The 23,474-nt window shown below is 36.2% G+C and overlaps 4 protein-coding genes and 1 long non-coding RNA gene across 7 annotated transcripts in view; 2 read left to right on the forward strand and 3 right to left on the reverse strand.

Annotated features, from left to right (window-relative positions):
• LOC149691602 (uncharacterized) overlaps positions 1-23,474 on the forward strand; it is a 212,086-nt gene that overhangs the window by 54,675 nt on the left and 133,937 nt on the right. The gene's annotated exons all lie outside the window — the stretch shown is intronic.
• Positions 50-1,873, forward strand: LOC149691612 (uncharacterized). Its single transcript, XM_089868984.1, has 3 exons — positions 50-404; positions 490-841; positions 1,608-1,873. The coding sequence occupies exons 1-3, from the start codon at positions 310-312 to the stop codon at positions 1,638-1,640; spliced, it is 480 nt and encodes a 159-aa protein (XP_089725110.1). The 5' UTR covers positions 50-309; the 3' UTR covers positions 1,641-1,873.
• On the reverse strand, positions 1,923-5,579 carry LOC149691613 (glucoside xylosyltransferase 1-like). The gene is made up of 4 exons (XM_089868968.1): positions 4,637-5,579; positions 3,080-3,595; positions 2,144-2,289; positions 1,923-2,070 (listed from the first exon to the last, which is right to left on the reverse strand). The coding sequence occupies exons 1-4, from the start codon at positions 5,201-5,203 to the stop codon at positions 2,022-2,024; spliced, it is 1,278 nt and encodes a 425-aa protein (XP_089725094.1). The 5' UTR covers positions 5,204-5,579; the 3' UTR covers positions 1,923-2,021.
• LOC149691614 (histone deacetylase 3-like) lies at positions 6,409-8,795 on the reverse strand. Its single transcript, XM_089868966.1, has 7 exons — positions 8,605-8,795; positions 8,266-8,491; positions 8,115-8,196; positions 7,919-8,031; positions 7,574-7,862; positions 7,430-7,494; positions 6,409-7,074 (listed from the first exon to the last, which is right to left on the reverse strand). Exons 1-7 carry the CDS (start codon positions 8,660-8,662, stop codon positions 6,597-6,599), a joined length of 1,311 nt encoding a protein of 436 aa, XP_089725092.1. The 5' UTR covers positions 8,663-8,795; the 3' UTR covers positions 6,409-6,596.
• Positions 8,914-23,474, reverse strand: part of LOC149691615 (lysosomal alpha-glucosidase-like) — a 92,108-nt gene continuing 77,547 nt past the window's right edge. Inside the window, exons 3-6 of one of the 2 annotated variants that reach the window (XM_089868952.1) lie at positions 13,017-17,292; positions 12,286-12,516; positions 11,224-12,125; positions 8,914-11,165 (exon numbers count right to left, since the gene is read on the reverse strand). In XM_089868952.1, coding sequence (XP_089725078.1) covers positions 9,268-11,165; positions 11,224-12,125; positions 12,286-12,506 — 3,021 coding nt within the window. In that variant the 5' untranslated portion in view covers positions 12,507-12,516; positions 13,017-17,292 and the 3' untranslated portion in view covers positions 8,914-9,267. Of the gene's footprint in view, positions 11,166-11,223; positions 12,126-12,285; positions 12,517-12,903; positions 17,293-23,474 lie in introns of both variants that reach the window. The other variant, XM_089868953.1, reaches the window with a different exon arrangement.

The raw sequence follows: 23,474 nt of genomic DNA on the forward strand, positions 1-23,474 counted from the left end.
ACAAGTGGGAAAATAGTTTTTGAAGGGGGAATCGCAGCTGGCTAAACTGGTTTTATTATAAACCCAACCAGGCAACCAAGGACGCTTATCCTTAGCTTGGCTTGGCTTTAAGTTCACACACACAAAAAAGCGGATGAGTTGAAATTTTGAAAAGTTGAAGTTGATAAATATAAAAAGGAAAAAAAAAAAAAAACGCTTTTAACAAACATGCCCCTCAGTTAAAAATTAATTTAACGCGTAGACCAAGCGGGAAATGTATTTCATTTATATCACTAGCGTGACATAGCCGCCCTTAATTAATTATGAGTTATGATTAAAAAGATCATCATGGAATGGCTAATCATTGTAGCATCTCTTACAGCTCTAACTATAATCTGTGGAATTTTTCTAGGAATTTACTGCTTGTAAGATCGACGTTTTCCTATTGGATAACATAAATTCTACGCGCTAATTTTAATTAAATTAAATTTAATTTAATTTTAATTTTAGATGTTGTAGACACAAAAGGAAAAGGATTAAAAAATCGCGATGGGAACCAATGCAGTTAGTTCCCGCTCCTTCTTTAGATAGGGGAAATATCTACACTCCAAAAGAAAGGGTCATAATTCTACCCAAAAGGGACTCAAAATATAAATTAATCCCAACAGCTCAAAATATAGTTTGCATTCATAATGAAAGAGCTCAAATTAATAGCAACCGTAATATGGATTTAACTTTAATCTCAACACCAGGACCTTCTAATATATGTGGAAATTTAAGAGTTAATTTGCCTGTTGAAACTACTGTTAAATTAGTTCAACCCAAAGAACAAATTAAACCAGATTCGGTACTCGTGATAGATGTAAGTATTAATTAAATTGCAAATTAATATAATGAATTAATGACTTAATTGCTAATTAATAGATGCATTAATGAATTAATTGCTAATTAATATAATGTATTAATGAATTGCTAATTAGTATAATGTATTAATGAATTGCTAATTAGTATAATGTATGAATGAATTAATTGCTAATTAGTATAATGTATGAATGAATTAATTGCTAATTAGTATAATGTATGAATGAATTAATTGCTAATTAGTATAATGTATGAATGAATTAATTGCTAATTAGTATAATGTATGAATGAATTAATTGCTAATTAGTATAATGTATGAATGAATTAATTGCTAATTAGCATAATGTATGAATGAATTAATTGCTAATTAATATGTATTAATCGCTAATTTTTATTGTATTGATGAATTAATTGCTAATTAATATATATGCATTAATGAATTAATTCCTAATTAATATATATGCATTAATGAATTAATTCCTAATTAATATATATGCATTAATGAATTAATTCCTAATTAATATATGCATTAATGAATTAATTCCTAATTAATATATGCATTAATGAATTAATTCCTAATTAATATATGTATTAATGAATTAATTCCTAATTAATATATGTATTAATGAATTAATTGCTAATTAATAGATGCAATAATGAATGAATTGCTAATTAATAGATGTATTAATGAATTAATTGCTAATTAATAGATGCATTAATGAATTAATTGCTAATTAATTTATTTATCTATTAATTTAATTTTGCAGGGAAGTGAACCACCTCCGCCATATCAGATATAAAACTAAGCCATGAAGATTAATCAATATTATTAATTAGTCCTAGTCATTAACCGCCTACCATTTTAATTTTAAATTAAATAAGTTTTGTTATTAATTATTATTTCTTTTTAATTATACTCGGTTATTATTTTTATAATTTTATATTAAAATATCCCAGCATTCCTAGCAAGAATAAATAAACCCAGTTTTGGATGGAAAAAATGAAAATAAAAATAAATTTTTTATGAAACTAATTAATGGAATTAATTAATTAATGAAAATGAAATGAAATGAACTTTGAACTTTTGGTTTTTAAAAATTGTATATATTTAAATATTTACAATCAATTTGTTTGTTTGTTTGTTTGTAAATATAAGGTATAAAATACACTAATTAATTTAATTACAATGGATTAAAGATGTTAATTGATGAGGTACAAGTAGAAGGATATCTAATGTAATTTAATTAATACTAATTAATGATAATTACTAACCAAAAAAAGGGGGGGGGGGTTTAATACTCACTGATGATTTTTCAACTTTAATACTGATTCTTGAAGTTTCCTTAGGAAAGCCATGGAATTGCTGCCGCAGTTTGTTTTGACTGTTGACTTGAGGGAAGACTTCAGAGGAAGTAATAAATGCCGTTCCAAATCAGAACCAAGTTCATACTATAAATATTAATTAACTACTATGTTAATTAAAACAACCTAATGTTAGAAAAATTTAACAGGGTTCATACAACTTATGGAAAACCAATTTACCTGAGTTTTAAAGTTTTTTTCCCATATATTTCCCTGAATTTCCAGGTTCTTTCCCATATATTTCCCAGGTTCTTTCCCATATATATCCCCGAGTTTTCCAGGTTCTTTATCATATATTTCCCTAAGTTTCCCAGGTTCTCTCCAATATGTTTCCCAGGTTCTCTCCCATATATTTCCCAGGTTCTCTCCAATATGTTTCCCAGGTTCTCTCCCATATATTTCCCAGGTTCTCTCCCATATATTTCCCAGGTTCTCTCCCAGGTTCTCTCCCATATATTTCCCAGGTTCTCTCCCATATATTTCCCAGGTTCTCTCCCATATATTTCCCAGGTTCTCTCCCATATATTTCCCAGGTTCTCTCCCATATATTTCCCAGGTTCTCTCCCATATATTTCCCAGGTTCTTTCTCATATATTTCCCAGGTTCTTTCCCATATATTTCCCAGGTTCTTCTCATATATTTCCCAGGTTCTTTCCCATATATTTCCAAAGTTTTTTCCCCATATAGTAAAAACAGCGGGAGTGGTTTCTTATACAGTTGAAGCAACCCCTTCAGAGCAAACTTACTCAAACCTCACAAATTTCCCTGATTTCCCAAAAAATTCTAAATTTCCCTGTGTATTACTATATTTTGTCAACAATTTATTTCCCTGAGTTTTCCAGGTTTGTATGAAGCCTGAATTTACAAATAACCTTACACTTTCAAAAGAGTTATAAACAGCTCTGAAAGATGGTTGTTTTCCGTTAGTAAAGACACCTCTGTTCCCATGAAGAACAGAGATTCCACGAACATCAGCTGTCTTGCAAATTCGACTGTACATGCAATGATCAGGCCGATAATTCCATTCGCAACCAAAGATGAGTAATTTATCAGGATGATAATGAAATAAGATATTAACGATATCTTGATCTCCCCAGACAATTTTCAATTTGTATTCGTGGAAAATTGGCTCTAAATAACTTTCCCATTGGAATTTTCTCATTCTTGTTAGATTCATTAGCATAACTCCCGAATTTACGCCTAATGGTTTGTAGTAAGGGTGTCTAGCAAAACGATTATACCACCCTGTGGAATAATCTTCGTGTTCCGGTGATAAAGCCGACATTTGACTGGAATTCATCTTGGAAAAATAATTCCATAAATGATCCATTGATTGTAAAAATACAATATCAGTATCGATGTAGATTAAGGAATCAATATCCCGAAGAACTGACTGTAATTTCATTAATTTTAATTAACATTAGACGTAAGTTTTCATATTAAAGTAAAGGTTTAGGTAACGTAACATTATACCTTAAAAGAATTAATGGCCTTTTTCTAAATATAAAAGGAAAAATATTAAAATAAAAATAAATGATCTCTTATTACAAAATAATTAGCATTTAATTGCTCTTAAAAATAAATAATCAAGGACTACTGCGCCATCCGCCATTGGTTTAGTAGCGTCTGCTAGCCAGAACCCTTACCTCCCTCAACCTGTGAGAATTCAACCAATCCCATAGAGGTAAGAGGTTCAGTTTAGCAGACGCCACTAAAGGAATGGCGGATGGCAAAATAATTAGCATTTAATTGCTTTTAAAAATAATCAAGGACTACTGCGCCATCCGCCATTGCTTTAGTGGCGTCTGCTAGCCAGAACCCCTTACCTCTCTCAGCCTGTGACAATTCAACCAATCCCATAGAGGTAAGAGGTTCAGTTTAGCAGACGCCACTAAAGGAATGGCGGATGGCAAAATAATTAGCATTTAATTGCTTTTAAAAATAATCAAGGACTACTGCGCCATCCGCCATTGCTTTAGTGGCGTCTGCTAGCCAGAACCCCTTACCTCTCTCAGCCTGTGACAATTCAACCAATCCCATAGAGGTAAGAGGTTCAGTTTAGCAGACGCCACTAAAGGAATGGCGGATGGCAAAATAATTAGCATTTAATTGCTTTTAAAAATAATCAAGGACTACTGCGCCATCCGCCATTGCTTTAGTGGCGTCTGCTAGCCAGAACCCCTTACCTCTCTCAGCCTGTGAGAATTCAACCAATCCCATAGAGGTAAGAGGTTCGGTTTAGCAGACGCCACTAAAGGAATGGCGGATGGCGCAGTAGTCTTTGATTATTTTTAAGACTAATTAAATGCTAATTATTTGGTAATAAGAGATCATATATTTTTATTTTAATATTGTTCCTTTTATATTTAGAAAAAGGCAGTTCTTTTAAGGTATAATGTTAGGTAACCTGACCTATTCCTTTAAATACACTCACAGGAAGAAATAATCTCTGAGCCGCGCAAAGTTTGAAAAGTTTCTTCCATTCACTAGCCATTTTACTATCAGGGAATGTAATGGGATGAATTTCAAATGAAATTCTTTGCAAAATGGAGGATGGCCAGTCTAAAAGCTCTTCAGCTATATGTTGTCGATTGTCATCATCAGCCATGACAGCTAAGTGGACTGTTTTAAGTGATAAAGCTACCGCTGACTTTAACGCGACTAAAGTCATGGGTCTACGGTCTCCACAAACAACAATAGCTAGGGTCATCTCTCCCCGACAACGTCCAAACCTAATAACTTCATCATTACCTCCCTGACTGGACCTAATCTTTTGTAAAGCAATTGCTTTTTGATCGTAAAGGGGTTTGAGAGAGATTTGGTAATTTTTTCGAACAGTGGAATTATTAGATCTTCTTTTGAACGGCAACTTAATTGTTTTTAAATCACTCCGCGTTAAATGGTGGTAAGTAAAATACAAAACCGGGGCAATCAAACATATCACAAGAGCTATTTTTGTTAAATTCTTCCAAGGAATATATCTTTTCATTCGTAAGATCATATTTTGGCACTTTTTTTGTAATGAAATATTAAGCTAAAAATGTTAAATTAGTTCATTTTGGCAGCGAAAATACGTACACTGAAACTGAAAGTCCATAAACAAGACCCTTGTTTGTCATTTCATTTGTCAACAAAGAATCACGTACCTAAGCCTTGGCATATTTATTATTCTAACGCTAATCAAGTCACTTAGTGCTTTAAATATAATTATCTTCAACTAAAAACCTTTTATAGTTTACAGTTGAGCTTATTTTCGCGAATTTTAAACGATAAATAGCCGTGAAATCCAAATCAAAATCCCATAATCTAATGCCGCTCATCCCGTGTCGATTCAAATTTCATTTTTCAAACTTCCATTTTGGTTGTCACTGTATATTAATGTATTACAGTATAAATTCCACTATCAAGATAAGTTGACGCATTGTACTTATAACCTTTGAAAAGTCAACCTATCATAAAAGTAACGCAATCACTGTATATTAATGTATTACAGTATAAATTCCACTATCAAGATAAGTTGACGCATTGTACTTATAACCTTTGAAAAGTCAACCTATCATAAAAGTAACGCAATCACTGTATATTAATGTATTACAGTATAAATTCCACTATCAAGATAAGTTGACGCATTGCGCTTATAACCTTTGAAAAGTCAACCTATCATAAAAGTAACGCAGTCACTGTATATTAATGTATTACAGTATAAATTCAACTATCAAGATAGGTTGACGCATTGCACTTATAACGTATGAAAAAAGCCAACCTATCATAAAAGTAACGCAGTCACTGTATATTAATGTATTACAGTATAAATTCCACTATCAAGATAAGTTGACGCATTGCACTTATAACCTTTGAAAAAGTCAACCTATCATAAAAGTAACGCAGTCACTGTATATTAATGTTTTACAGTATAAATTCCACTATCAAGATAAGTTGACGCATTGCGCTTATAACGTATGAAAAAAGTCAACCTATCATAAAAGTAAGGCTGAAACTGCTCGCGGTATTTAAATACCGTCAAGTAAAATTAGCCATAAGTATAGTAAAATCCAATCAGCTGATTAGGAGAGGGGTTAAAGGTCAATTTTATTTTATTGTTTTAATTTACCAAGATTTAAAAGGAAAAGGAAAAAAATATATATATTTAAATCCTAAAACAATCTAAATAATTAAAAATAAACCAATTAAAAGCCAACACAAAAATATTTATAAAAATATGCAAAATTTATTTTTTATTATTTACCAGAACATAAATATTTACAGATTAAAAAATATTCCAGCATATTACACCCCTTTTATAAATATTCATCCCACCAATAAAAATTGCATATCCACAGGGAGCATTAGGTCAATTCCAATCGTTTAAGCACCACTTTGAGCTTTCCCAAATTTCAGGAATCAGTAGTTACAACTTCTTTATCCTGATCTTTATCTCCGTCATAAAATTCATTAGGGGCTTCGGGTTTACCTTCAACCTCACCATCAGGAACTCTAGTATCCATATTATTCTCTTCTTCCACTACTTGGCTCTCGGGTTGAGCGGGAATTAAATCAGGGGGGACATCTTGCATTTGAACACTAGGAGCGTGAGCTATGCTCTTCAGATTCTCCGTTACCGCGCGAACTATCGCTTCTAAGTACTGTTTACTATTAGCGTTGTCTTGTCTAGTAACTACTTCAGGATGGAGGGTAAAATCACTGGCAAAGTACTCGAAATATTCGCCGTACGGGATTTCGTTGCTTATAGTTTCTTCAACTAAAAGGGATGTTTCGTATGTCCAACATCGGGCAACGTTACGAACTGTGTAACCTCCACCTCCTAAAACCAATAATGGAAGACCTAATTCCTTAACGAATTTAACGCATTCCCTGAGAAATTAATTAAAATTAATAAGATTAAATTAAATTAATTTAATTAATTTATCATTTCAGTGTATTCTTAGCATCAAAAACGGATTTATGGGATAAGAACGTCAAAGTTAGCGAATTCACCCCCCATCCTCGCATACTTTATTGAGAAACTTCGTCTGCTTATATTTTGACTCCACCCACAAATTCTGTATATAGCTACCTACTTCTAGAGATCGAATTTGTGGGTGGAGTCAAAATATAAGCAGACAAAGTTTCTCAATAAAGTATGCGAGGATGGTACTAGAGGCTAAAGCTACGATCTGACGTTCTTATCCCATAAATCCGTTTTTGTTAGCATTTATCTCTCTCTCACCCGTGTCCTTTGATACTGAGATTAAAACAACCCAATCTATCTCCGGCTAAAGAATCAGCTCCACACTTTAAATTTAGATTTCAATTAATATTAATTATTATTAATTAACTAGATTGTTAATAATAATAGTTAATTAATATTTACTTGTAAAACTATGCATGTTGGTCTGAAGTATTCAACAACTGATTGAATTACGGGTTTAAATACATTGAAATAACTGGTATCATCGATACCTTCCTTTAAAGGAACATTAACCGAATAATAACGACCACTTTCAGCCCCAACTTCATACATATCTCCCGTACCAGGGAAGAAATAATTGCCGTATTTGTGAAAAGAAACTGTCATAACGCGATCTGTTAAATAAAATGCTTCTTGAACTCCATCTCCGTGATGTATATCAATATCAATGTATAAAACACGCGGATTGAATCTATATATTTAATTTAATTAGTCTTTTAAATTAAAGTATACTTTAATTAGACGTACTTTAACAACTCTAAGATTGATATAACTATATCATTGACGTAACAAAACCCAGATGCTTCAAACTTCTTAGCGTGGTGAAGCCCTCCAGCCCAATTTATAGCAATGTCACAACACTTTAATTAATTAAAATTTAGTTTAACTTTAATCAATCTAGTCTTGTATTGTATTTAATTTAATTTAATTTAATTTAATTTACCTTATTATTTAATTTGACAGCACCCTCTAAAGAAGCGCCAGTATACATTGAACAGAAGTTGAATAATCCATCAAACACTGGGCTACGTTATATATCAATTTAACGAGATATTTTTTAATTTTTTTCTTAGCTGGGTTTAATTAATATTTACCAATCTTCTCCCACATTGAAATGAGTAAGACTTTTCGTAAATCCTTGTATATTTTGTGGCGTTACTCTTTGAAGGAATTCAATATACTCGTCTGAATGGAATCGGCACATATCATGAACGGTGGCTCTGTATGGTTTGTAAACCTGCATTTTATTGTAAAGACCGTAATGCAAGACCAAACTGTGCGTGGCTGACAAACGCTGGGGTTTCATTGGATGGCTAGGCCCTGAAATAAATTATTAAACTTATTTAAAATTAATTTAAATTGAATTATATATTAAATTAACAAACATGTTTCTTGACCAAGGCTTAGCGATAAAACATTTGACAGCTACTCACCATAATGAAAATTTCCGACATCAGGGTCCCAAAAATACACAACATTTTTCTTCGACATTGTTTCGTGATTCAAACTTAAAGTTAATTTCTATTAAATTATAATTATTTAACTCTAAGTATCTTCTGAACTGATGGAGAGTTCCGGAGCGGTAGAAGTTTGCATAAAAACACGGCCCACTCGATCATGCTATGGTCTCACGCGAAAATGCGTGATCGAGTGGGCCGTGTTTGGACTAACGAAGGTACCAAAATATGAAGTTTCTAATTATCCACGACATTAAAGTTTAATGTGGTTTAACATCTGCCTTTATTTTATTTCTTTACGCCTTATAGATAATTCAAAAAATAAGATAGAGAAAATATTACGTTATAATAGTTGATTTCTTTTTAGCGCAAGCCTAGCTATAGCTCTATAAGAAATGTTTAAATATGGAAGTCAATCTGCTGATCATCATCCGCCCTGACTCCATGATTCCTCAACGGCTTAAAGCCTTGTTGGAAAGGGATGGATGTTCAGGGTGGGCGCCTTATTAAATATAATACAAAAAATAAACACATCACTCTCAGGCATAATTCATTAAGAAAGAAATCATATTGTTTAATTTTAATTCAATAACCAAACGTAGAAATGAATTACTTATATTTTCACAAAGTTCATCAACATTACAACGTGCTGCTCGTTTCATTCCAAAACAGAGTATAATTACTTTCAGTAACGGGTAGCCCTAAATTAGTCAGTGACAAAACTCCTTGTATAGAGTTAAATTTGCATGAAACTTTCTCAATCGTATCACCACCTTTTAGGACTAAACAATTAATATAATCCTTCTTGATTCCTAAAACGTAAACCGCGTCTATCTCGAATTTAAGGGTCTGATTTGGTTTTATACCATCTATTTCACTGGGCGTTAAGGTCACGCTGTTTTCCGTTGCTTCCATAGTAAGTACAAAAGGACTACCATCAACGGTGGTCACATCCTCGAGGAACAGTTCATCTCTGGCCAAGATAGTTTCTCCCTCTAAGGCTCTTTGATCCAGGGCGACTTGTAGCTTCAGTTTTCTTAAGTCATCTCCACGGTTAAAGGATCTCAGACTAGCTACGATGGCCCCTCCACGGATATGAATATTAATATGGTACTCCAAGGCATTTATGGTCTTCCAAGAACCGGACCCCTTAGATATCAGAGTTCCATCGTAGAAATCGTACCAAGTAGCTTCCGGGAAATACGCTCTCAATGTCGTCGTTTCTTTGTGAAGTACGGGAGATATCAATAAGTCATCACCCCAAAGGAACTGTTCATCTATGTTCAAGGCCTCTGAATCAGTTGGCCAATGATAAAAGATGGGTCTAACAACGGGGTCACCGGACAATGACGCTTCCCTAAATACTGTGTAGAAATAAAGTCGTAACGCGTTTCTTATTTGCAACGCTCCAGCCGCGACACTCCCAACGAAAGAGTCATCCAAATAAGGATGTAACATTTTTTCATTTGTCGAATTTAACTCTCGGTAAGTTATACATAACGGTTGAAAAGCGGATAATTGGGCCCAACGACTGCACAAATCTCTATCAACTTCTCCGTTGAATCCACATGCCGGCATTCCTGTTAATGGAATACCGTACAAGTTAAATTCCAGCATCTGCACCAGAGAAATTTTCAACGTCTTCCAGGAGGGTTCCATCAATCCTCCCCAATGCCCGCCGTATCGCCCACTTCCGGTAAAGGTAGATAAACTCACGATAAATGGGGGTTTATTAGGTCCACCGTGAACAGCGTGAAAGACATTCTCGGCGTGGGTATGTCCGTACAAGTTATGAAGATTGTAATGCGTTGGTCGTGCCATAATATCCAAGTTACATACGCCAACTTTATGGCAAGCGTCAAGGCAGAGTGTTCCTTTTAAAACGGAAGAGGGTCCAGTTTGATTGTAGGAGGCACCGGGAACGAATATTGGGTTATTTAACTTGTTGCGTTTACATTGTTTGTATTCGCTTTCGTCTATTGGCGTATTGGAGGCTAAGATATACCCATCAAACTCCGTAACCATGGATCTGTTGGCTAGATGATCCAAACGTTGTTTAGTCCATTCGTAGCTTTGATTATTTCGAAATACGTCCAGGTAATTAACTTTTGACCCTTTAAACGAACCAGTGTAAGGTTTCCCATCGATACTTGTAACTAGAACGCCTTCGTCTTGGAGAGTTCTACTATCTTCCAGAATCATGGGCGAATGCACCAGAGTTATTTTGATTCCCTTAGACTCTAAATTTTCCTTCACGTCGAAAAATTTCTCGGCTAAACTATCGGATAGCGAGGATCCGAGTACTTGTTCAAATACGCAATCAGAAGCGTGAGGTATTCGCTTCTCTTCGAATAAATTAGCGGTATTATTTATCATGTCGAAAGTGGCGCTGTTAATCCCGGTTACGAAAGACCGACAAACATGATGACCAAGAGCCCATGAAGGTGGTAAGGATGGTTTCCCCACTACAGATGTTAACTGACGTATTACGTCTTTCGGTGTTGGACCCAAAAACACGTAAAATTTCATACCAGCGCCTAGAATAAGAGAAAATATTTGACACCTGCTCAAAAGATGGACGAAACGAACACTTACCATTAGTTCGAATTGTTAAGGCTGGTACTCCATACGACGTAAATTCTAAGGCACTCGTATGCACAAATAGGACACCATGGGCTTTTCCATCGGGTTCAATACAGATATAAAATGGATGTGACCCGTACCAGCTTTCTACCGACGTTTCATTGTTGCTTTCATCCCAAGTAGAAACCGGTGGTACTTGATTAAACAAAGTTCTGGTTGTCCCTTCCTTGAAGGAATGTTTAAGTACCATCCTGTTCCCTTGTCCCAAACCGTAAACATTGGAGGAAGGTAGTCGCACTGTAAATTCCATGTACTGATTGGAGAACATGAAAGCCCCGAAATCGGTATTGAAGATACTACGTTCGGAGTCCCCGCGTCTTAAAGCGTCAAGGTAAAACCTTTGACCTTTATAGGCCATCCGGACATCGTATTGACGGTCACCATCGTTCTTACAGTCTTCATTAGGGTACCGTGAAGAAACCTCACTCGAGTATTTCAAATAAGGGTCAGGTTCAAAGGTATTAAACCCGTCAGTGTCAAAAATTCTGGCCATAAAATAGTCTTTGCTGACGTAATCAACTTCAACTCTCATACCCAACGTATTCGTGGCTCTCCCCAAGGGTTTCGCTGAGAGTTTCTTGCTTCGGTAGTGAGAATAAGTTTGGTTTTCTTCGTGGTAATTGAATATCTCGGATCGTACTTCGGACCATTGTGGACCAGAAGCCGGTAAACATTCTTCGTCCTTATATTCTTCCGATAGAACAGAGTATCCGTATGACGATGGTAAAGAATGGAAACAATGCGGGACTAATTGCCCATCCACGCTTTCGTAAACGTCCCAGCAACATCCCTTTGCTTCGCAAATTTCTCTTGTGTATAATTGGTCACTCCATTCCTCTGGTAGACATTCAACTCTACATGAATCAAAATCAAATAAAGTTTAACTCTAAATAATTTCCAAACAAATGGGAATAGAACCGCAACCCGATCTCCCATTGTATTTATGGTGTGATAGGTTTGGTTAGGCTTAGGTTAGGTTAGGTTCTAGTCAAACAGTCAAACAAGGAATCGTACCTGTAATCCGCTGGAAGCTGACACTCCCTTCTCAAATCCAAAGCAATTTTCCAATGAAATTTTTCCATAAAAAATGGCAAACCAACTCCAATCATAATTCCCAAACATAAAACGAAGCCAATTTTTAATTTTATGTCGCGACAGCTTCGACAAACGTTTTTAAAACGTCTATTTTTAACTGTGGGTAACTGCCCACCACCGGTTTCATCATCATCCTTCATCTTAATTGAACTTAATTAAAATAAAAATCAAACTAAAACATTTAGGCTTAACGATACCCGCTAATCCGAATGAAATACCGTAACAATCTAGGAATGCACGTAAATGAAAATAAAATTGTCTTATCTTGGGTAAATGTATTAAAAATAAAGGTATATCGTTAGACCCTTATCTAACTAAGCTTTTTAATGACAGCATAAGTTTAAAAGATATGTTCCATAAGTATGACACTACCTATACTTCGTAATTGTAGAGACTTAGAGCTCGAGCTACTTCGAGAACGATGAATGAGAATTGAAGTACTACACTCGGTTACTTTTGTAGTCCATCTAGGTCCTACTTAGTCTGTCTTTGACAGCGCCTCACCAGGTGTCGCTATACCTCGAATCTATGACCTACCTCAATCACTTCATGACAAGCTCCAGTTTCTAAGTTACCAGTGACAAACTTATGGCCAACATATCTTATGAACTTATAATGACAGGTAATGTAATCAATTCCTTATCAAACACCTGATAAGCCATTGCTATAAAACTATGACAACACTCTCGGCAACGTCCTGGATAGTAAACCCATAAAGCTCTATGACATTTTGATTGTTGCGAAACTATAAGATATATTTCGAATTGAATTGAAATTTCTCTCTGTTTCGGCATTGCGGGGGGATGGGGGATCCTTGAAGTTTGAACCAGAGAAAGATATTTCAAGAGGTGGTTCCAAAGATACATATGGGGTTTAAAATTCCACTCCGTTCTCTTTAGTTCAACGAAATGGAAAACGAATCAAAGGAGCGTTATCCCCGTTCATTTCCTCCGACCCTCTTTAATTATCATTCATGCTTGTAATAATTGAATTTATTCCGGTCACTATGTGTCTTATAGGACGTTTATAATTCCCTAGAGTCAATGACGAATTAAAAGTTAAGCCTAACTTTCAAACGTCATTTGTATCTCTCTGCATTTCAGTAACAGTTCCACGGAAATCCCTTGAGAATATGATTATTCTAATATGAATTCTAATCTTTTAAATGGTATTAAAAATATAGACCTAAATTAAACAAATCTCGAGATATTAGGCCTAGAGATTTTAAGAAAAGATCCAGAAAAAATTTGTGCCCAATTATTTTGATATACACCTGAAAACAAGTATACGCTTCTGTTGCTTATCTCGTGTTACCATCAAAGGAAGGAAAACACCTTGAGTTATAAATAGATCAGTATGTTCTATCAGACGGTTCTAATCCTGGATGGATCATGGCATAAGTTTATAAGATATGTTCCATAAGTATGACACTTTCTACACTTCGTAATGCTAGAGACTTACTAAGAGCTAGTTCTAGAACCACACGTGAGAATTGACTATACACTCGATAAGTTTTTCAGTTCCTATTCAGTCTGTATTAAACTATGCGTCGCTTTACCTCGAATCTATGACCTACGTCACTTCATGACAAGCGCCAGTTTGTAACCAGTGACAAACTTATGGAACATATCTTATGATCATGGTCATGGATACCAGACTGTCCGGAATTCCCCTACGTATCCTCTACTGACCTTTGAAAGGATCACACCGTATGGCTTTTCCTTCTCAGGCGTTTATAGCTAGACGTGGATCAATAATGGGCTTTGCGCAACTGTTTCTTAGATAATCGTGGTAATTAGCTATGGCTCTCTTCCTCCGAGCAATCTTTTCCTCGTGTCCGTGGAACCAGGACTAAACTAAAGCTATATAGTGTTTTTTCGTCTGTCTTCTTTTTCTCCCCCCTCTGGGGTGAACCCGTAGGCTAGGCTTTTGCAAGATTGCATGTACGTCTCGTCTGTTTCTAGCGTGATAGGTCTTTCCTCCCGGTTCTTTTGTCGTATGACACTCTTTTTTTTTCCTAGCCGGGGTGTCAATGTTGTGTCAACTCTAGTGTAAAAGAACTGTTGGTCCTCATATTAGAAAGAGAGTTGGCAGGTGTTTTTTTTTAACAACCCTAGCGCTTTTAAAAGCTATTTGCTTTCATGGATTTTTCAGTGTCATAAAGATGTGTTACTTTTTTTTACAGGGTCTTTAACCTCCGTCTCTAATTGAAAGTCAGAAATTAGGCTTAGGTATTTTATATTGGAATAGTCCTAACAATTCAACAAAGGCTTAAGAAGAAAACTAATAACGTAGATTAGGCTTAGTAATTGTTCAATGGACAAATTAGGTCGATTAGGCTTAACACAACGTATGCTCGATAAAGAAAATTTGGTTTAACGATTCTTCCATGCATGGACAAATTAGACCTAAAATTCCCAATAATGTAAATTAGGCTTAACAGAATGCATTCTCGATAAAGAAAATTAGGCTTCACGATACTTCCATGAAGAAATTAGGCTTAAATTTGACTATTACGTCGATTAGGCTTAACACTTTCACGCGCTCATTATCATTGGTTAGAAACCAAGGAACGCGCTCGCGGTCTACATTTCAATTTAATACCAAAAGAGTATATATAAATCTAGCGAGAGAGAAAAGTTAGCAAACTCATCATCCAGTCGCTAATTTATTAATAACAAGTTCTCGAGGCCCCCCGAGGGGAGGGGGAGATGGCAAAAGTAACAACCAAACTCTGACGCTCACTCATGATGAGAGCCCATGATGCTGCCACGTACCAAACCGAGAAACTTCAGTTATACCAAACGAAGCGTAATCAGAGTGCGAGCGAGAGAGAGTCCGTCAGCGTCCATTCTAATTCACCCCCAACGATCCTCCTAGACCATTTTCAACCCCGCTAGTGAATGAATATTCAGACAAAGGAAAGGGCAAAACATTAGGACGAGAGAGTGAAACAGGTCCCTCTAATTTATTCCGCGAACCGAGTTGGATTTTTTTCTTCTTTTACAATTACCAAGAACCAGAAGGTGACTTCCATATGTGGATTTCGTAACCCCAGTTCAGGATGGGACATTTTTACCAGTAGCTCTTGTGTCATTTGGTTGAAACGTGACTATCCTGGGTACGTAGGAAAGATTGAGGGTGCATGCACCGAAAGTAAAAAGAGAAGTATAGTTCTCTAAGCCCAACGCGTAAAATTTTTGGAGCCCTGTCAAGTTTAATGAAAATCCCCTCTGGGGAATTAGCGAGAATCTGTTTCCTCAACACCAGGCGGCAGCGGTGGCAGCACGAAGCTCTCGCGCCTTCAGTAATCTGGGACTAATAATACCCCAGTGTTTTATCAAAACAAAGAGATTCCTTCAGCCTATCCAATGGGCTTCATCCTCCGAACTAATCAGTTTTCCCGCCTTTTCGCTATAAATCTCCCACCCTCCTAGAGTCCCAGCTCACTGGTCTATAATCCTCTATATCCAACTACGGACATGTTGCGCCAGGGGTACGACCTTAAAGGGATTAAGGGTTGCCTAATTCCTACGTCCACTCAACTGCCACGAATGAAGAGACACCAACATTAGATGTAATATAAAAGCCCCCTTATCAACCTTATTTCTATTCAGTTTAACTTAATGAAAGGATTATATAGATAGTTTTAATGGGAAAACCATAAGGTTCTCGCGCTGTTATGCCTTGGTTAGTATTGAAGGCGGTATTGAACTAACGTCTAATTTGGAGTGATTTGGCCTATTTTTTGTTTGAGCTAAGCTTAAAGTTAAGTGAGTTATCGTATCGTTCATTAAATGACTATTTTTTGGAGCGAGGAGTTTTAAGAGTAGAGTGTGGTTTAATTTGAAAGGTTAAATAGTTTAATATACTTTGAATCTACCTCTAAAATGTTACTCCCAAAACAGTCAAAATTTAGAGAGGCACAATATTGTTCAATAAACACAAACTTTGGTTGTTAAATAGGGTGTTCAAAACTTCAATAATATTGATCGTATAGTCGAGACAACACCCTACAGCTTTCGATCAAGGAAAAAAATATAAGCCTAAAAAAAGATGGCATCAGTCTTCTAAAGAACAGCAGTAACCGTATACAAGGATGATAAACGAAACGTTAAGCGGTCCTCTATATAGGACGCGGGAAAAAATCCTTCTTTTATAATGGGGCAGGAGAATTTATACCAACGAAGATGGGTAGGCGGGAAAAAAAGGAATATAATATAGTGTACTAACGCGCGGGCGCGTGGTTCTATGGTAACACCTGGTGCTCTGCCTTTCCCTTAGCATTACAGATTCAGCGAAAAAGGCGGGAAAAAATCTACCCTTAAAAATGGCGCGTGCAGAAACAAACACGAGCCAAATGACGAGATGACAACAAATACGAGCGATTTGGCGCCAAATCCTGGTGGGTTGCTTAACCCTCGAACACCGCTGCATTGCGGGTGAAACATTTCTACAGGGGCTATGGAGATTTAGCTAGGGATGTAAACCCTGTAAGGTTGCTTCCTTGCATTGCTAGGCCTAATTACTTTCAAAAATTTTAACTGTCTATAAACAACGAAGTATCCGTCAATCACGTCATATTTGACACGTGACAGAATCTAAGAAAACTCCATATAACAATAGAAGGATTAACTTTAGGTTCTCCTTTGGATGTCTAACGTACGGGGGAAAATTCGATGTTCTTTCTAGACGCTTTTTCCACTGGGGCTATCAAAAGAGGCGCTCAAATTAGGATCAACAAGAACTAACACACCAACCATAGACTTAATAGCGTCCCCTAGAGTTTCGTAACAGTTCCGAGTAAGTCTGACTCACGATTGGTTCGTTTTAGCAATTTAGCAAGGCGCATAAACCTCCTCCTCGTCGTCAACTCTCGTTTCCTTCCTAGCTCGTCACGTAACGAGTGACATCCCAGAACTCTAGCTAAAGGACGTACATAGACATTAGAAAGATTTATAGTCATAAGGCAAGACCAGAGTTCTTTAAAACTGAGAGAAATTTAAAATTTATAAGCCTAAATGTGATCATGTTAGGTTTTTCAGGCCTAATTTGAAAATTTAGGCTTAGCATAGTTTCCCGCGCTCATCAGTTAAGAGCGCTTGAATTTATCCAATCGTCTACTTTTCTCTAATGTGATCATGTTAGGTTTGTTAGGCCTAATTTGAAAATTTAGGCTTAGCAGAGTTTCCCGCGTTTATCAGTTATACGAACGCGTGAATTTATCCAATCGTCTGCTTTTATCTAAGCCTAAATGTGATCATGTTAGGTTTGTTAGGCGCAATTTGAAAATTTAGGCTTAACAGAGTTTTTCCCGCGCTCATCAGTTACGAGCGCGCCAATTTATAAAATCGTCTGCTTTTCTCTAAGCCTAAAAGTGATAGAGTTTCTCGTGTCTATGGGATTTGAAGGACGGTTAACGCGTAGCTAACGTAAACTTTGTAGGGTTGTGCGAAGGAATACTAACAACTAGGACCGCGTCGGCCCTAGGTTGAGCTGAGAGAGAGAGAAGACGAGTCAAACTTTTTGACAGTTTTCGCGAGACCACTCTACGTAAAATGATGAATCTACCGTTACTCTCGCGTAGCTTGCCGGGGGATTGACAAGGCAGCGGTTCTATTCCCCTGGCCACTATTGTCCGGAGATTCAATACTTTAATCCCTAGTGCCTTAAACCATTCGCCTCCCATTAGGTAATAAACGCAACCTATAGTTACATCGACTCACATAGGCATATCCTTTACCTTAAACTTAATTCACCATAAACTCATGAACAGATTCATTTTTTAGAAATTTATTGTACGGTTAACTAAGTCTGTTCTATCCTATGGTTTTCTCTCTCTACCCAGGATGGTTCAAGTTTTATGTATTCACCCTTCGTTTGCAACTCGAAAAACGGAAAAAAATGCAATATCTGTTGGGATACAAACGAGGCAAACTCCGCTTGAATATGGCTAGAAGCTGTTGTATGATCTTTTATCTCCTCAATGGAGAGGAGATTCTGTTTGGAAGCTCAAGAAGACGCGTTTTAGGTAAGTTGCGGGAGGGAGAGGGGGGGGGCAAACAAAATTACATTTCGGTGGACCCTAGACTTAATATTTCAAAGGTTTTATGCACTCCTCTACACGGAGCCGCGTTTCTTTCCGTACTTGCAAGGGTGAGTTTATTTTCCTCTTATTAAAAAAAGATGGGGAGCACGAGCTTTTCCTGAATGTAGAAATAAGGGAAAAAGATGGATAGGCGCTAAGCCTTGGCGAATGCGAGGATTGTATGGGGGGGGGGGTGGAAGAATAAGGGCGCGCCATTTTACCATGGGTTTAAATTACTTTCCAGGACGATCTCCACGCGCGGTAATTAATTTTTACGTAGGCACGTACCTATTAGGTAAGGTACTGTTAGTAATCATGGCGAGGGGTTCGCCACTAATTATAGATTTCGTGAGGGGATCTGCCCTAAAGCATCCTCTATCAAGTACTCCGTAAATAATCGGAAGCAACAGTCTGTCAAATCGAAGAATCTTCGAAATAAAAAAAAAGGTTCCATCTCATTGCGCTTTAGGGTTCGTAATAGCCGCGGGTATCAACTGAGCATGCGCTTATAGAACAACAACGGCGACATTACCAAGGCCAAGGCGGGTAAAAATCGATCAGATTACATACCCCAAACATTTCTCGCGCAAGAAGGGCCGGAGCTCGTGAGTTTGTATATTCCATCATGCACCGCGGTGTAGAAAACGAAAGCATTTTTTATATTTTTTTACTATGAGGTAGGTTAGGTTTTTCGGGGCTATATCCGGTGGTCCCGCGCGCCGCGCAATTTGTTTAAAATGGAGAACGGTTATTTTTTTTCCTTTTCTTTCTTTTGGGGTGTATAGTTTCAAAAAGGCGTTAAAGCTTACAAAATCTAACACAATCCATTTGAAAGGGAGGAATGAAAAATGTGCAGAAGTATATAGAATAAGGTGTAACATTAAACGTATTAGGCTTAAGGTCGAGGGAAGAGTTTGAAATTAGGCTTAAGTATAGAGTTTGAAATTAGGCTTAAGTATTTAGGGTTAAGGACGAGGAAAGAGTTTGAAATTAGGCTCAAGTATTTAGGGTTAAGGTTGAGGGAAGAGTTTGAAATTAGGCTCAAGTATTTAGGGTTAAAGTCGAGGGAAGAGTTTGAAATTAGGCTTAAGTATTTAAGGTTTAAGGTTGAGGGAAGAGTTTGAAATTAGGCTTAAGTATTTAAGGTTTAAGGTTGAGGGAAGACTTTGAAATTAGGCTTAAGTATTTAGGGTTAAGGTCGAGGAAAGAGTTTGAAGTTAGGCTTAAGTAATTAGGTTTAAAGTTGATCGAAGAGTTTCAAATTAGGCTTAAGTATTTAGGGTTTCGTACAGTTTAAGGCGGAGTTAGAATTAAGAAAATAGGATTATAATAGTTAAGGATGAAAATAGCCTTAAGAAGTGTAGCTCAGTGTGGCGTTAGACATAAGAATTTGAGGTTAGTTATACAGTAGTTAGGGCGGAGTTATGCTTCAGAAAGTAGGGTTAACGATAGAATTAGGCTAAAGAAATTAGGGTTATTCAAGGCTTAACGACACGAGATAAGACGACTGACACCGAACCCGATTTAAGCCTGATTCAGTTGTTTTTCACTCTATTTTCTTCTCGGTTACAACAAATTCGAGGGAGAGGGTTATTTTAACGTTACTAAAGGATACATACGACTTGTGGTGGAACAAACACTCTAAGGATAGTGTTTCTTAAGAACCCCTTTTGAAAAACGTCTAAAAGTTCGCAACCTTTAAACCACCGTACTTCATAAGCCAAAAAGAATGTTGAACCCATGAGAATCTAACTCCTACTAAGTCTGTATGTTTTATAGGAGGAAAGAAAAACAGACGAGAAAGATTAAGCGAGTACAGGAAGAAGAACAGGAAATGAAGTTTGTTCCCAACCCATTATATTGACATTCTTTAAATGGTTGAAATCCCCTATTGAAAGCTATACGAGTTAAGGTCGAATTTCGGTAGCATTCTTAGGTTGTATTCGAACATATCTTTATGGACCCTCTCTCTCCCACTATTTTTTATCGTGTTTCACAACCTCTTCGACGTTAGAAACCCCCTCAGGGAGGACACAAGTCCTTCCTATAAGATACTTAGATGGATTAAAAAACATAGCGCCAACATCTTTCGGCTGATAACGTCAATACCAAAGTATATATTTTGTTTCAAAATATATAGAGTAAAGTGGTATTTTAAGTAATTATATCAAGCAATAAACTAATTACATTCAAATATTTATAAACTTCCGGAGATAGTTAATTCCCACTGCGCAAGGTCAATTTAAATGAATCATTATCACCAGAGAAAACTATAACCTAACCAAACTAATCAACTCCTCTATGTAATTTTCAATACACTCTTAAGTAATATACGCGAGAACTGTCTTACAATGACTTTGATATACTATAACCCTAATCTTAATCTCTTGCTCGTGTATACAGTTGTTTATGTATCGAAAAAGTTAACACACACTTTCCCTATCTCCTTATAGGCAGGGATAAATACAGCTAAGAGGAAACATGGTGTATTCAACCATTTTCACTCAACGTATCTAGGCGGATTTTGTGGGTGGGAAGAGCTATAGACTAATCATATAACGTATGACGAATTCCACCTCGCGAATAATAATTTATCTCGCTGCGCGTTGCATCATCTTTCTCGTGAGCATATGACCTCGTGTTGCTATCAACCAATAAAATCGCAGTTAGAAAGGAGTCAGAATTATGACACTCAAGCGCAGCCCACAAAACCCGAGTAGAAATTAACATGGGATATATTCGGGCGCAATGATTCTTAGTAGCTGTATGCATTCCTGCCAATAGAGTACAAGATCCGCGACTAGCAAAGCTTCAATAGGAAAAGAAAAATTTCGACGTGTGGTTTTAAATCTGTGTACAGGTTGTAAACATTAAGGAACTATTTGTTAGATTTTATTTCGGGTTTCTAAGGTTTCTACTCCCCTCTCTATCTGTCTTTCTTCTGAAAGGTATCTCTCTAGTCTTTTTGTGTGTGTTTAAAACTTATATAAAAGGAGGCTCCCTCGTAAGAAACCCTCTAAAAAATACAGGGTGTTTATAGAACCGAAGTACAGGGGGATGGTTCTATGGGAAATGTTCAATTTTGAGTGTCGAAAATGACGTAACGTAACTTCTATCGCCGTTTTGAAATAAGGGACACACCTAAACAAGTACTTATGATTAGAGTGTTTTATTTATTTAATTAGAAATCATTCAATGTTCAGTTTCTTACTTAAATTAAAGGGGTCATCCGTAAAGCACTGCAATCATAACTTGTCTGCTTTTCTCTAAGCTTAAATGTGATCATGTTAGGTTTGTCAGGCCTAATTTGAAAATGTAGGCTTAACAAAGCAGGGTGGGAAATAAGGATTTTTTTTAACTGGACATTGGGCCTGCGACCCCTCTGGCCTGGAATAAATAAACTGGCCCATGACCACTGACCAGGGCGCGTCGTCTGCTAAATTGAAGAAGTGGATACAGAAGTTATATTTTCGACTCAAAATAATAGACCATTTCGACGCAAAAAGGGATAGGCAACCCTCAGAACTGGGATATACAAGGGGGTTTGATGCATTGTCGTCCGTCTCTGCGCATGCACTCTCATGATACAAAAAGACGTACAGCGCAGGCGCCAAAAAGCGAGATTGAAGGCCAAATTTTCCCCCGTGTCTTTCCCTCATAGTTACATCGAAATGGTAGCACCCTTTTTGGAATACCCTGTACACCCAAGTCAAGAATTTTCTTTCAACCAACAAAAGGAAGGTACCAAGACAGTTAGCTAATAAAATACCTTTACTTGTATGTCTTTGACAAGCGCCTCTTTTTCTTCTCTTTTTAAGTTTAAGGATGTAACGGTATCCATTTTATTTGATACTTTATTACTTGACTATCGAATTTTACGATTCTAGTTTTTTAAGGGTCGTAAAGATATTTTGTTAATAGTTAATGGAGGAACATGGATACTACATACCTATAACTAACGTACAGTGTTTTCTTAAAGAACATAACAAGCTTGTTAACGGATTTTTATCTACAACAAATATCTATAAGAGCCTGTTCATACTATACCTTGTAGGGTTACCGCAATTTAAATTTTAGATATTTAATTTCTTTAATGACTTTCTAATTAGGTTTTTAATGTATGTCCTTAATTTAATATTCCCTTACCCCTTTAAAGGTCAAACGGGGTCAAAGTAAAGACCATATTATTGTTTATAAACAAGTCAACTCTTTAATTTGGCAATCATTTTCAAAACATATTTATATCGTAATTAGGTTTTCAATGTATGTCCTTAATTTAATATTCCCTTACCCCTTTAAAAGGTCAAACGGGGTCAAAGCTAAGACCATATTATTGTTTATAAACAAGTCAACTCTTAATTTGGAAATTACGTTTCAAAATATATTTATGTCTTAACTTCTAACGCTGTAATGTTCAATAACGTTGCAATTTTTGGAAACCCAATATTTTTTCCCTAAATTTGTTAAATTCTGACCTTTTGACACAGAGATGTTTGTTGTAAACTTAATAGGAAGCAAATATTACATACCCAAGACCTTAATATTTTACAAAGTGAATTTAAGCAACCTAACACAAATTCTAAAAGTATACAGGGTGTTTCTGATAAGTCTATCATAAATTAAACGGAATGTTCTTTGGGTGCACGATTTTGTGTCGAAAATGTAACTTCTATCTCCATTTTGTTTGCCATAAGGGACACCGTTTTCAAGTTAAGATTGGATGGTGTATTTTACGGATGACCCCTTAAATTTAATTAAAAAAGCGAAAAGCAATCATTTATAATTTAATTAAGGGGTCATCCCTAAAGCAATCAAATCATAACTCGAAAACAGTGGCCCCTTAGGTCAAAATGCAGATAGAAGTTATGAAATTTTCGACTCAAAATTGATTTCCCAAAGAACATAATCCCCCTTAATTTAGGATTATGACAGACTTATCATAAACACCCTGTATAACAATCGTATCTTTTCACTACTACTTCTTCTTAGAGTTCGTCAATTTTCTTTAGGCTTAAAGAAG

Source organism: Phalangium opilio, unplaced genomic scaffold (genome assembly GCF_054372755.1).
Source record: "Phalangium opilio isolate 3A_F unplaced genomic scaffold, DU_Popi_V2 ptg000025l_1, whole genome shotgun sequence".
NCBI lineage: Eukaryota > Metazoa > Arthropoda > Arachnida > Opiliones > Phalangiidae > Phalangium > Phalangium opilio.

Coding starts and splice junctions, on each gene's coding strand:
- LOC149691614 (XM_089868966.1), bottom strand. CDS start 8,662: ATGTCGAAGAAAAATGTTGTGTATTTTTGGGACCCTGATGTCGGAAAT. Junction 8,492..8,604: donor TGTCGGAAATTTTCATTATG/GTGAGTAGCTGT, acceptor AATTTATTTCAG/GGCCTAGCCATCCAATGAAA. Junction 8,197..8,265: donor TTCAATGTGGGAGAAGATTG/GTAAATATTAAT, acceptor TATATAACGTAG/CCCAGTGTTTGATGGATTAT.
- LOC149691613 (XM_089868968.1), bottom strand. CDS start 5,203: ATGATCTTACGAATGAAAAGATATATTCCTTGGAAGAATTTAACAAAA. Junction 3,596..4,636: donor CTCAGAGATTATTTCTTCCT/GTGAGTGTATTT, acceptor ATGAAATTACAG/TCAGTTCTTCGGGATATTGA. Junction 2,071..2,143: donor TTAAAGTTGAAAAATCATCA/GTGAGTATTAAA, acceptor AAATTACATTAG/ATATCCTTCTACTTGTACCT.
- LOC149691612 (XM_089868984.1), top strand. CDS start 310: ATGATTAAAAAGATCATCATGGAATGGCTAATCATTGTAGCATCTCTT. Junction 405..489: donor TTTCTAGGAATTTACTGCTT/GTAAGATCGACG, acceptor TTTTAATTTTAG/ATGTTGTAGACACAAAAGGA. Junction 842..1,607: donor ATTCGGTACTCGTGATAGAT/GTAAGTATTAAT, acceptor TTAATTTTGCAG/GGAAGTGAACCACCTCCGCC.